Source organism: Paroedura picta, chromosome 6 (genome assembly GCF_049243985.1).
Source record: "Paroedura picta isolate Pp20150507F chromosome 6, Ppicta_v3.0, whole genome shotgun sequence".
In the NCBI taxonomy this organism is placed as follows: Eukaryota; Metazoa; Chordata; class Lepidosauria; order Squamata; family Gekkonidae; genus Paroedura; species Paroedura picta.
The window spans coordinates 89,932,222-89,945,220 of NC_135374.1; the positions used below are offsets into that span (position 1 = coordinate 89,932,222).

The 12,999-nt window shown below is 43.8% G+C and overlaps 1 protein-coding gene across 1 annotated transcript in view; it reads left to right on the forward strand.

Moving 5' to 3' along the window:
* Nucleotides 1–12,510, forward strand: part of MRPS9 (mitochondrial ribosomal protein S9) — a 47,257-nt gene extending 34,747 nt beyond the window's left edge. Inside the window, exons 7-11 of the mRNA XM_077343583.1 lie at nt 1,355–1,430; nt 3,575–3,740; nt 6,683–6,791; nt 9,922–10,091; nt 11,905–12,510. Of these exons, the coding sequence (XP_077199698.1) occupies nt 1,355–1,430; nt 3,575–3,740; nt 6,683–6,791; nt 9,922–10,091; nt 11,905–11,996 (613 nt within the window). The 3' untranslated portion in view covers nt 11,997–12,510. The remainder of the gene's footprint in view (nt 1–1,354; nt 1,431–3,574; nt 3,741–6,682; nt 6,792–9,921; nt 10,092–11,904) is intronic.
* The last annotated feature ends 489 nt before the right edge of the window (nt 12,511–12,999 follow it).

The window sequence follows — 12,999 nt, forward strand, 5'->3', positions numbered from 1 at the left end:
AGTCATTGGCCACAAAGAGAATTGAACAAGAATTGTCAAACAGCTCCAAATAAAGTGGAGGGGATTAAACCACAAGACAACCTTCTTGTAAACCTAAAACCTCTGTGATGTTAATAAAGAGAAGTAAAATAATCTTAGTTACAAGATTGAGAAAGTATGCTAAAAAAGGAAGAGAGAAGTCAAGGAATTGGGAAAAGGTGGGGTCAAGAAGGGAGGGAACAAAAGGAATTGATGAAAAAATAGGCTGGACTATGTTTATCTTCTTCTCAAAGATAAACTCTATATCAGGAGTGGCCAAACTGTGGCTTTCCAAATGTCCATGTACTACAAATCCCATGAGCCCTTGTCAGCCGTTTGGGTGAGCCTTCAGCCACCCCTGCTCTAAAGTAAAGGGAAAACTTTAGAATTTTAGAACTTCAGAATTTTAGAAGTGTTTTTAAAATGTGGCAAAGTCAACCCTATGCTATCTTGTATAACTCAGTAACTTTGTGCTAGTATAGACCAGCAACTTGCCTGTGTAGTGACAAAGCAGATCTCAATATGCTGTTCCAGTCCCACAAGACTTATATCCTTATCCATTGTTGTTCCTCTATATATTTATGAAACAGCCTGGGGGTGGGATGTGTCCAGCTGTACAAGTTGGAATAGGGCCAATCGGGGTGCAGCCAGCAAAGCTTTGATTGGCCCTGCCCCTGCAGCTCCCACCCGCCGTCCCTGGACACTAGCCTCTTTGCTCTCAGACGTGCCTCAGTGCCTGGAGCCAGCAGCTGGTAAGGGGAGAGGGCCCTGGGCAAAGGGTCATGGTGGAAGGCCTGCTAACGAGGGCCTCCCGGCCTGCTGACTGCCTGCTAAGGCCCGGCTGCCCTGGCCCTGCTAATGAGCTGGCCAGCCACCGCCCCACTTGAGCTGCGACCCAAAGCCACCTTAAGCTGCCTGGCCAGGGGAGGGGACCCTTTCAAGGCCCGTTCTTCGGAATGGCTTTGAAGCTAGTAATTGTAATAATTGTACTCCTGTTTTAGTTGGAACTTTGTGTAGCAGATTTCAATGCATTATGAGTGTAAATATTTAATATGTGTTTTCTGTCTTAGAAACCCGATGAAGATGAGTCTTAAATGCATTTTAGTCAAAATTATCTGTTGATCCATTAAATTGTAAAGTTACAGCTACAACTTTTTAGGGGTTTTTTTTGGGGGGGGGAATATGTTTGGGAGGGGTAAGTTTGTAAGTGTAACTTTCACTGCTCAAAGCAAAAAGTGAATTTCTAAATGAAGTGTGACTGCCTGTGTGGTCCTTAGCAATCTAACTCTAATTGCATGATTAGTTAAAAAGAGAATATATGTGATATTTTAAACAGCAACCTGATTGGCAGCAGATGGCTGATTAAGGAGGAATTGGAAGAAATGTTAGTAGAAAAACTGTCAAAGCAAGATGTGAGTAATTAATCTCCTTTATTTAATGAACCCTGTAACCTAATGGAACAGCTACTGGTGGTTGTTTTAAGAATTCAGAAAAAAAATGTCTTCCTTACAGATGAGGATTGTTTTCAATAAACCTCTCACAAAATGTTTGTGTATTCTGTGTGTGTATGTGTGTGTGTAAAATCACGCATACACACACCTTTTTATTCCTATTAAACATCACAATCAGTTTTATGTGTCACTTTATAAAAGTTCAACAGAAGCAGGTGATCACAATATACAAGGAACTGAAGTTATAAATTCAAAGACTTGCCAGTGCTTAGAATACATTACTGTAATTATTACACATAGGCAGTATGTCCAGTAAGCCATCTTCAATATAATTTCCTGATAAAATCCTATACCACCTAATATTGACCAAAGTTTCAATGAAATCTAGTTATAGGTAATAACATTTACTAAAAATGTCAAATTCCCCCCCTTCCCCCAGCCATCCAAATTCTGGCCTGTACAATGCAGGTATCTGTAACCTTTCCTCAGAGATTCTTTTTGGTAATCATGGAGAAATACCAAACTATTGATATATGCCTGGCTGTTGCACCAGATCATTTCAGTAATCTCTCTACTGCAGCGAACACAACAAATACTTCCTTTTGTGCTGTTTCCTCTTCTGACTTCTCTCACCGGAGCACTGGCCTATCCTCTGTTCCCTGCTGCTTTTAACATCTTCCCCACTTTGGAATTCTCCTACCCCAAAGCCCTTATTTAAGTTATTTTTAGCAGCCACAAACAACCATTCATTACAAATGATCCCCACTTTTCTGCCTAGCAAACACCAATGGTTTGCTTATACTTCACCGTACCAAGGTTATAGTCCTGGTGAGTTTCCCTTAGGCTTCCCTTCTTCCCCTGTGTGTTTTAGCTGCTCACCTCATAACCATATGGTTTTGAAACAGATAACAAGAACATTGGGCAGTCTTTCTGAGAGAGCAACTTGAACTCCGGCCAGAGATTGCCTTTCTGCACCTCTGAAACAAAGAGTTTATCTGTTAAGGAAAACACAGTGAAGAACATTCTTGCCTTTATGCTCTCAGGGTTATGTGACAATATCTAACCCTTACATTGGTGGTAGAAAAAAGCAAGAGTCCAGAAGCACCTTAAAGACTAACAACATTTGTGGCAGGTGTGAGTTTTTGTTCATACCCTGCTCCAAATTTTGTTAAGTCTTTAAGGTGCTCCTGGGTTCTTGCTCTTTTCTGCTGCCACAGACAAACAGGACTACCCATCTTGATCTTTCCTTTGGTAAAAAACCATTGTTTAGTGGGTGGGCCTCTCTTCATGTCACGAACTTGCAAGGTGAATTTCTATCTCTTCAGTAATGTCTGCCCTTATGTGGAAGGTCACAACTACCTCTTTAATTCCTAGTTGCCCAGGGCCAGGAAGTGATTGGGATAAAACGTCCAAACAAGGCTTAGTAATAAGACCACGTATTATCAACGAGGCATTTTACTTTCTAATCACACATTCAAGATGTAGCTAAAAAAGCACACAGTGGCAAAGGATAATTTATTTCAAGAGGTTGCCCTTTAAGTCAAGTATCTCTTGAGTTTTTGAAAAGCTTGATTGTTTGGTTTTTAAAGGAAATCATAAACATTAAAGTAACTTCAACTGAACAACCAATGGCATAGATACACTTTTCCTCTGTGTATTATGAAATATAATCACCTCAGAAGTGGCGTTTAGTAAAATAAAATGATTTCCATTTCAATGTGCGTATCAGCTTACTGGAAACAAGTTTATCCATCACTATTTCTCAAAGTATATTTCATTTTGAGGCCCACTCCACATTTCTTTTAAAATTAAGATGAAGTTCATTCTAATGTGGTAATCCTGTATTACAAACGAGTTGGTTATATTTTGAACTGCAGATTCATTTGTGCTGGGGGGGGGGGGGGAAGAGTGAGGTATCTGTACTCATATAGAAAATTATACATCTGCATGTTGTTTTGAAAGCAGCATGCAAATGTAAAAATGTCATTCTGTCAAAGTTATCAATAAAGCAGAACCAAAAAGATCAAGCATGTAAAAATAGAAGTTGTTGGCAAATGCAATTACACTTGCACCCCCACCCCTTAATGAATTTTTATTGTCTCCAGTATTTGCGCTGTATTAGTCTGCTGGAAAAATTAATGACATCGCCAAGCCCTGGCATTGAAGATTATGTGCTAAAATTCCGCAAGCAATTACCTGTACAATCTAAAAAGCATGTAATTGAACCCTTAAAGTATGATGAACAAGGAGTGGCCTTCAGCACTGCAGAAGGTAATTTTTTTTGTTTGTTTTTCCTTAATGTGGAAAGGGCAGTATTTAGGAATTAAATAATAAAATGTCTTCCGTCATTGGTCTGGCTATCCTTTGTGTGACACCGAATGTTATTCCTGCTCTCGGTACTGCACCCTATTAGATACTGTTATATCTGTTTGATGAAAGTGGAGGACCCACAAGGACTGGAGGGGGGGGCAGCAGCTCATTTCCCTTCTCTCACTATTTTTTCTCTTCCCTCTTTTGAAAGCCCTTACAGCTTCCCCCCTTTTTCATGCTTTCTTATTTCCACCTACTAGCCAAATTGTCTTTATCTGCACCTCCATCTTCAGATTTTCCACCTTCTCAGCAAACTCTGCCTGGGAAAACTCTGGCTGAGTGCATGGAACCAGCTGCTAGGCTGGGCCCAATTACCTAGTGCTGGCCAAGCTGGGCCCAGTTCTGGGTGCGGCAGGTTGGGCCCATTTGCCCAGTTAGAAATCTGCAAGGACTTGTGGGAGGCACCGAACTTCCCCTTGTATCCCCTTCCTCATGCTGTTTCTTCTTTCCTTCCTCCTGCTAGCCCCTATTTGCTCAACTTTCCCTGCTTCCTTCTCTTCATCCCATCCATCCACCAACATACTTTTTACCTGCCCCCTATCTTCAGCTAAGATTAATATTTATTTACTTTATGTCCCACCTTTCTGTGCTTACCACATTCACTTCTTGAGACACATCAGACTGAGAATGTGTAAGAGGCCCAAGGTCACCCAGTGACCTTCTGTGGCTAGTTATCACACCGTATTGGCTTTTGTGGGATGCCTGCTGTTAGCAGAGTAGCAAGAGCCAGGCTTGAGTGAGCCATGCAGGCCACCTTGTGGTCACTGCCAGACCTGGCTTCACAACTCCTTGGTCAAAGACTCTTGGGAAAGGGCCCTGGCGCCTCCTCCTGACTATCATTGACAGAAACCATATCTTCATGGCTGGCAGTATCGTTTTTGATGACACACAAGAAAGACACTCAGGCCGTAATCCTTCGGATGCTTAGTAGGCATTAAGTCCCATTCACATCAGTAGGACTGACTTCTCAGTAAACGTACATAGATGAATAAATAATAAATAAATCTTTATTTTTATAACCCATCCTTTCTAAACATTCAGGGTGGATAACAACACATAACATTAATCAATAAAAGCATTTAAATATTCAGTAAAACATTTCCTATTTACAGTAGCCCCCAACTAATTTTGAATTGGGGGGGGGTTGCAATCTCTTCCTCAATTTCCAGCAGTGAGGCCCACGCTTCTTGATGGTCCATCAGGGCATCAGTTGTAGGTCTTGATAGAACAGCTGTGTCTTACAGGCCCTGGTTGAGGCCAGTCTCATGTCCTTTGGGGAAAGGGCATAGTGGAAAAGGTGGTCCCACAGATACACCAGTCCTAGAGCATTTAAGGGTTTAAAGGTTAACATCTCTTGTGGCACAGGGTGATAAAGCAGCCGACATGCTGTCTGAAGCTCTGGCCATGAGGTTGGGAGTTTGATCCCAGCAGCCGGCTCAAGGTTGACTCAGCCTTCCAAGGTCGGTAAAATGAGTACCCAGCTTGCTTGCTGGGGGGGGGGGGTAAAACAGTAATGACTGGAGAAGGGAATGGCAAACCACCCTGCATTGAGTCTGCCAAGAAAACGCTAGAGGGCGTCACCCCAAGGGTCAGACATGACTCGGTGCTTGCACAGGGGATACCTTTATCTTTACCAAACTTTGAACCTGATCTGGTCTCCAATCTGGAGCCAATGCAGCTGGAAGAGCCCTGGCCTCATAAGCACCCTCCACTGGGTCTCCATGAGGACTCGCACCGCTGCATTTTCTGCCAGTTGGAGTTTCCAGAACAGTCTCAAGAGAAGCCCAGTAAGTTGCAGAAATGTAATGTAGCGGTGATTGTTACGTGAATCACCCAGGCTAGGTCCAAAGCTGAGAGAGAGGGCACAGGTTGTCATATCAAGATGTAGTTCCGATTAGGTTGTTAAGTGCCTGCTTCTTTCCTGCAGCTTATCCATGGATCCCTGTGTGCATTTATGACTCTTTAGAAAGTTGTTCCTAATCCTTCATTACAAAATTGGTTCCAAAGTTCAGCTATTGCTTCATACTCTTCTAGAATCAAACCCTGGGCCATTGTCTTCTGATTTTTAATTGTGAAACCAAGTGCAGTATTCCAGCTCAGCAGGTTTGTGGATCCCTTTTGATGCATGGCTCAGTGTATCATGCAGCTCTGAAGAAACCAGTTTGTTGATATGTTTTTCTGTTTTAGATGTTGGCTGCCATTTTGAATTCTCAGAGTATGCTTCCCTCTGGTGGGGGAAAAAAGGGAATATTCATAGCAATGGTAGCTGAATATAAAATGTCCATTATAGAGCCAATTTTGTCTCTCTCTCTCTCTCTAGATACAACTACTTGTGAAAAGTAAGAAAGATTGCTGAGGTTGTAGAAAGGTTAAAATTGTCTGTGATTTGATGTGGGAAGGGATGGCTCTTGGCCATTCTCACTGAGTTTTCCAGCAGCTACAGATTTCCCTATTTAACAGTCAGTTTTGCATACCGAGAACTAGTGACAGCCTTTCCTCATGACTTGAATCAGACTTGCTCACAGGCAAGAGACTTGTTCGAAGGCTGACAGATTGGTACTTCCCAGCCTAGAACCATTTTCACCCCAGGTTCAGGACCTGGTTCCATAATGAGAGGGCTTATTTTTGCCCTTGACTGGCCCTCAAGCAGAAAATATGCTTAGAAAAGTAGCTACAGCCTTGGTCCCACCTACCCTTACATGACAGTCTTGGTGTAAATAATTTTTGGGAGAGAAGTTCCACTTTTCCAAGGATGTTCCCATGCCCAGCTTGCCATACATGATAGTTGAAATGCTTTAAAAAAAAAAAAGGAATCTATAATATTTTGGGTGTTATTTTTCAAGGCCGACGAAAGAAAGCCAGAGCAACAGTTACGGTTTATGACAAGGGAAGTGGAAAAATTACCATAAATGGAGATAATTATCTACTTTTCTTTCCTGTGTTGCAGGACAGGTGAGTGGATGAAAAGAATTTGTTTTTATCTGTTTCTTAGCATTTTTTTTAATTCAAGGAGGCTTGCTTCTAAAACAAAGACTGTAGATATTTTATGGATGTACTAGTGGTTAAGCCTGTTATAAAAATGGGCTGGGAGCCCTGAAGGCCCTCACAGCTCTCCTGCCCTGCAGGAGGCCAGCGAGAGCAGCTGGAGCAGAGCACACCCTCTCTGACTCCTCCTCCTGTGGGCAGGAAGGTGTTGACAGTGGCAGGGCCCTGGCACACAGCACACCCGCTTATCCTTTCCCAGCCTCCGCCACCAGCGGGCAGGAGGGTGTAAAGAGTGGCAGGATCAGGGTGGAGAACACTTGCTGTGTCTTCCATTCCCTTCCACAGTGGCCAGGAGCCTGGGGAGAGTGAGGCAGCCTGTGCAGAACATGGTAGGAGTGCTTCCCTCGCCAGCAGTAGGGCAGGTGGACAGGTATCCAGAGCCCCATGGCTTACTTCCTGCTGGTGCTTTGCCCTAATGGGAGGAGATGGGGGGGGGAGAGCCTCTGATTGGCCCTCAGTGGGGGAGAGCTCTCACCCCATTGAGGGAATGCTCCTCCCCTGAGGGCCAACCAGTGGCACACATCGTTGGAAGGACCCAACACTTTTAATGTGGTATAATATTTGCATTTATTCTCCACCTTCTCACCAGAGATCCTTAGCCTTTTTTATCAGTTTCATGACCCTCAAGAGTTGCAGTGATAGGGAAGAATGGTGATGCATACATAACATAAGCCAAACTGTTCAGTGTTTTCACAAAGATCAGAAAAATGTGGAGGGTGGAGTTGAACATGCTAGGGAACCATCTCTGATACCGGTTGGAGTCAGATTCCAACCCAATCCCCTCAGTGGCATCTTCTCTCTAGTTCTCAGTCTCCAGCCTCTTTGTTTCACAGCCTTATACATTATGTCTTTACCACCAGACTCTCCAGGGAAGCTTAGCAGCATCTAGAACTGAACTCTGCTGAATACAGCCCTCTCCCAGTAATTTAACACAGGCAAAGGTCTGTGAAATTCTACCCCCCTGCCCTCCCCCCGAGCTATTATGAGCACTGCATATGCTGTATGCTTGATGGGAAGAGGTGGCATATTTGTTGCCTCCTGCATTACATGTCTGTAACATGGCAGAGCAAATAAGCACAAAGAACTATATACATGATGATGCTGGTATTGCAGTGGAACAGCGCTGGCAACAAGTCTGCTAAGGAAAAAGGAAAAGGTCACATGGTTGCTAGTCAGAGGCCTCCCAATTGCTTCTTCACCCCTCAGGAACTCAAAAGCATTGAGAACTGAGCTGCAGTGTAACTCAGCTCTCTGATCTGTTTTTTCCCCTGGTGGGCAGGAGTACTTGTCTTCATTGCTAATGTTCTTACGCTTCTATCTAAAATGTAGTCACACATTCAGTGCCAGATTTTCACATTTCTCAGTTCTCCACATGCTGATGGTCAGTGAAATGAAGCAGCCTCTCTGCTAATTTGTTTTTGCAGTCCTGGGCCTTAAGTTCTTTATATCTTGTGGTGCTGAGGCCTTGGGTTTTGTGTCCTACAGAAGAACCAGATGGATCGTATATTTTGCATCATATATTTGCTTTGTTTAACCATGCTTGAATCTGTTCTGATTATTGCTTTCTCTGACTGGCTTTGGTTGTTGATTTTTTGTACATGGAATAGCTTAGCAAGTGCAATTTTCCTGCCTTCCCTGAGCGACCCCAGTGAAGGTCTTTCCCCAGCATATTCTCTGCTAAAACTACACGCTTTTGCCTGCAGTGTAAATAAAGCCAAGACCTTTGAGGCATGAGCCAAGATTCTTGTACACACAAGTCGGCTGACTGAAGCAGAATATTTTTCTCCCATGTGTGGGACTACTTGTGCTCCATCCTGTGTAGGAGGGGTTTTCAAATCTGTTATCAAACAGCTTCCTTTAAGGACCCTACAGGGGCCTGACCCCTGGGACACGTTGAAGCCAGTCAGTAATCGCAGGTGAAGTGGACTGTTCTGCAAATGACTGTGAAAGGCTTATGTCAGAGGACTATACAACTCATGCTTAACCATTTGTGGAGGCTTGTACTACGATCTGCTTGTTTTTTCAGGGGGATCATTTTGGTCATTTTGGGCCCTGGAAACAGGCCTGTCTTAGAAAATGCTTTAGTGGTCTATGCTTTAGTGGTCATTAGGCTTGTGCACTTTAGCTGCAGAAGCAGCCTTTCAAGCCCGAAGCAGCCCGCGGGGAGTGGGGAGGGGCGGCGTTGGAGCAGGCGCTGGCGCACAAGTCGGCACACAGGCGCAGAGCTGGGTCGCGCGCCGCCACCGGGACCGCCCCTCCCCCCCACAGCACTGGCCGCTTGGGGATTGAATGGCCGCTTTGGTGGCCGAAACGCACAAGCCTAACACTCCTCTTTCTTACATGTTCACTAGTGAAGTTTCCCTTGTTGTGGCTCTTCCAGGCGCTGAAAGAGGCCTCTGGCCTTGGAACGGGTCTGTTTTATCTCCCGATCGGTCCCTCCTTCTCATTTTGAAAGCTTGTGTTGAGCACGTGATGTTGATATGAGTGCTTTATCCCCTTAATCATTTTTCTCAGCCAAGAGCTTTCTCCATTCCTAATGGAGCCTAGACTAGTGCCACTCAACCTCCGCACCATGCAGTATTTCTGGAGATCTGCTTCTACGTGAAACAGTTCCTAATTTTTAATTTTACTATGACACATCCTGTGCTTGATAAGAACAAAAACAGGATAGTTTTCTTCCTCGAGGATGGGATGGCTTTTCAGAAAAAGTACTTCTGGGCCCTTGGGTCCCACCTCAAATTTCCTTCCATCCACCAAAGTGCAGTTTTTCTGCCTCCGCTTGGAGCCTCAGATTTCCATGAAATACTGCTTCTAAGGGATGGGGGCTTGTAGGGAAGGGACCCAGTAGCTTGAAAGTTTGCCAAGGAAAGAGGGATTTAGTTTTTAAAAAATCACCCTTGCGCATATAAAAACATTTGGGCAGGATCCCATCTGTGGTTTAGTCTCATACTGCTTATTCTTGAAGCTGGAATAATAGTGGTGACAGTGGTGTTAATGTGTTTTTATTTACATATAAATAATAAATCATGCTTTTCAGAGAGCAGCTGATGTTCCCATTCCAGTTCCTTGATCGGCTGGGAAAACACGACATGGTTTGCTCTGTCTCCGAGACCGGGAGATCGGCACAAGCGGGCGCAATCCGCTTAGCTACTGCCAAAGCATTATGTAGTTTTGTCACTGAAGATGAAGTCGAGCACATGAGGCAAGGTATGAATGTAAAATAGCAAACGGAATCTGATGGTAGTTATTGCCTACTTCCGTGAGCAATGGCATTCAGTATATTCGTGCTAAAGGTATGGCCGGGGTGAGGAGGTCTTTTAACACTGTAGAGATGATAAGAGACTGTTGATCGGTGTAATACGTTTTGCGAGTTGGACGAAAGATGCTCTGGCTGCACTAAGCCAGTAGTAAGAAGAGCTTTGCTGGATCAGACTGGTGGTCCATCTGGTCCAGCATCCTGTTGCCACCCAGTTCCTCTAGAGCAGGGGTAGTCAACCTGTGGTCCTCCAGATGTTCATGCACTACAATTCCCATGAGCCCCTGCCAGTGTTTGCTGGCAGGGGTTCATGGGAATTGTAGTGCATGAACATCTGGAGGACCACAGGTTGACTACCCCTGCTCTAGAAGTCCAGCAACAGAGGCTGAGACATTCTTATGGCGTTGCCTCCTGGCTCACCTGTTCAGCGGTCTACTGCCTCTGAACTTGGATGCTTCCTTTTGTAGCCAATGACAGAGCAATACTTCATGAACCCATCAAATCCCTTTTTAAAGTTGGCTCTGACTGTGACAGCTAATTTCACATTTTAATCACTCACTGTATAAAGTATTTTGTCTGCCCTGAATCTGCTGCCCATCAGCATCATAGGATGCCCTCAAGTTCTAGTATTTTGAGAGAGGAAACAAGGAATTTTGTCAACTTTCTCTGTGCTGTGCATAATTTTGTCATATGTCCTCTGTCATATGTCTCCCTCCCTCCTCCCTCATCTCTTTTTGAAACTGAAAAGTCCCAGATACCTTAGCCATTCCTCATAGGTGCTCCAATTCCCTAATCAACTTGCTTTCCCTCTTCTGCATCATTTCCAGCTTGCTAAAATGATAGGAAAATGTAAACTGTAATTTGTGCCCAAACTATTAGTAGACAATATATTGTCATCAAGTCACAGTTTGTACTTTCGTAGGCAAGGGTTGATTCCTTCGTCAGTCTCGTCCCAAGCTAAGCTCCAGAACGTTTATTTATTTGTTTGTTTGTTTTATTTAATTTATATACCGCCCTCCCCAGGGGCTCAGGGCGGTTTACATTGAACTTATGAACCACACATGAAACAATCTGCATTAATAATCGAACAATAATATTAACAACAGTGGTTGTAACAATTAAATAATACAACAGAAAGTCGTAACAGCACACAATACAACAGCGCAACAGTGCAACAGTGCAATGGCACAACAGGTCCAGAGCGCTCTGGTGGATTTCTGGGGTGGGGGGAGCAGGGGCCCCTCATTCGCTGTTGGTTGTGCCTAGTCTCAACCAAATGCCTGGTGGAAGAGCTCCTTTTTGCAGGCCCTGCGGAACTGTTTAAGCTCCGTCAGGGCCCTGATCTCCTCTGGGAGCTCATTCCACCAGGTGGGAGCCAGGACAGAGAATGCTCTGGCCCTGGTTGAGGCCAGGCAGACTTCTTTAGGGCCAGGGACCATTAGCCGGTTGGTGGCGGTGGAGTGCAGAGCTCTTTTGGGGGCATAGGCAGGGAGGCGGTCCCTCAGGTACACTGTTTATCACATAGAGAAGCGATTCATACTGAGTATTAAGGCCATCAAGAATCTTTTGTGTGCTAATGAATTTTGTAAAATATAACCCAGTTAGGGACTTTCTAGATCGGAAAATATATGAAACGTAAAAATCCTTCTTGTCTTTATTTCCTCGAAACTACAATGGAAGTTCTCATGCCCAAAGTTCGTATTTCATTTCAAGCATCAGACAGAAATGCTAAACTACATAAAGTTACCCTCTTTCCCCCTGCAGCTGGTCTCCTAACAGTGGATCCACGGGTGAGAGAACGAAAGAAACCTGGACAAGAGGGAGCCCGCAGGAAGTTTACCTGGAAAAAGCGCTAGTTCTTGAAGATTCAATTGTTACATATATTTTGTATATGTATATATGAATGTATATTATAGTAAACTGTGGTATGTTTTTTATTTTTCCATTACATTCAACGTGTGGATCAATCACAAAGCAAAATGCCTACCAGTTAGTTGGCAACAGACGTGCTGTTCACAAAATGGCTTTTCTTCCAAGTAGGAAAAGGACAAAAGCAATAGGAACTAACACTAGTAAAGGCCAGGGAGGCATCTGCACACAGAAAGTGTTGAGAAATTGGCTGAAAAGTTGTGAAGAAGGCAAATAGGAGAACTTGTGAGCTTCTCCTTCCTAGATCTACAGAAGCCACAAAGCCAACATTCAACAGGAAAGATCAGGGGGCTAGGAATATCTTCTTAATGAGACCTACCTGTGTTCTAGCATCATCTAGAAATGCCAAGCGTATACAGGTAGGCATAGCTATGTTTTGTACTGAAGTGTGCATGCACAAAAAAGCTTATGCGCAGGATTAAACTTTGTAGTGCCACTGGATTCAAACTTTGTTCTGTTTTGTACTAGCATCACTGAAATTCCAGAATCATCTGTCTCTTCATAGCAGGCCTTGCAGTACATAACCATTTTCATGTTTCTAGTTCAGGCAACAGGTTTGCAGTCATTTTGCTCTGGTGGCACACTTTCCAATTATGTTTTGACTAGTGAAAAGAGTTTGAAAAACATTAGTTCACAAAACGTGGAAATATTTTTGTTAGAACAAAATGTGAGTCCAAAGTCACCTTTAAGAGCAACAAAGGTTTATTCAAGGTGTGAGCTTTCATGTGCATGCACTCTTCCTCAGACACCTTGGATAAAACTTTGTTGATCTTAAGGGTGCCTTTGGACTCACATTTTGTTCTGCTACTTCAGGCCAACACGGATACTAACCATCTGAATCTATATGTATATATATTTAGTATAGACTTTCCACCACAAGATGGAGCCCTTTGCAGTCTAATAAAATCAGACTTGCCAAAAGGAACCCAT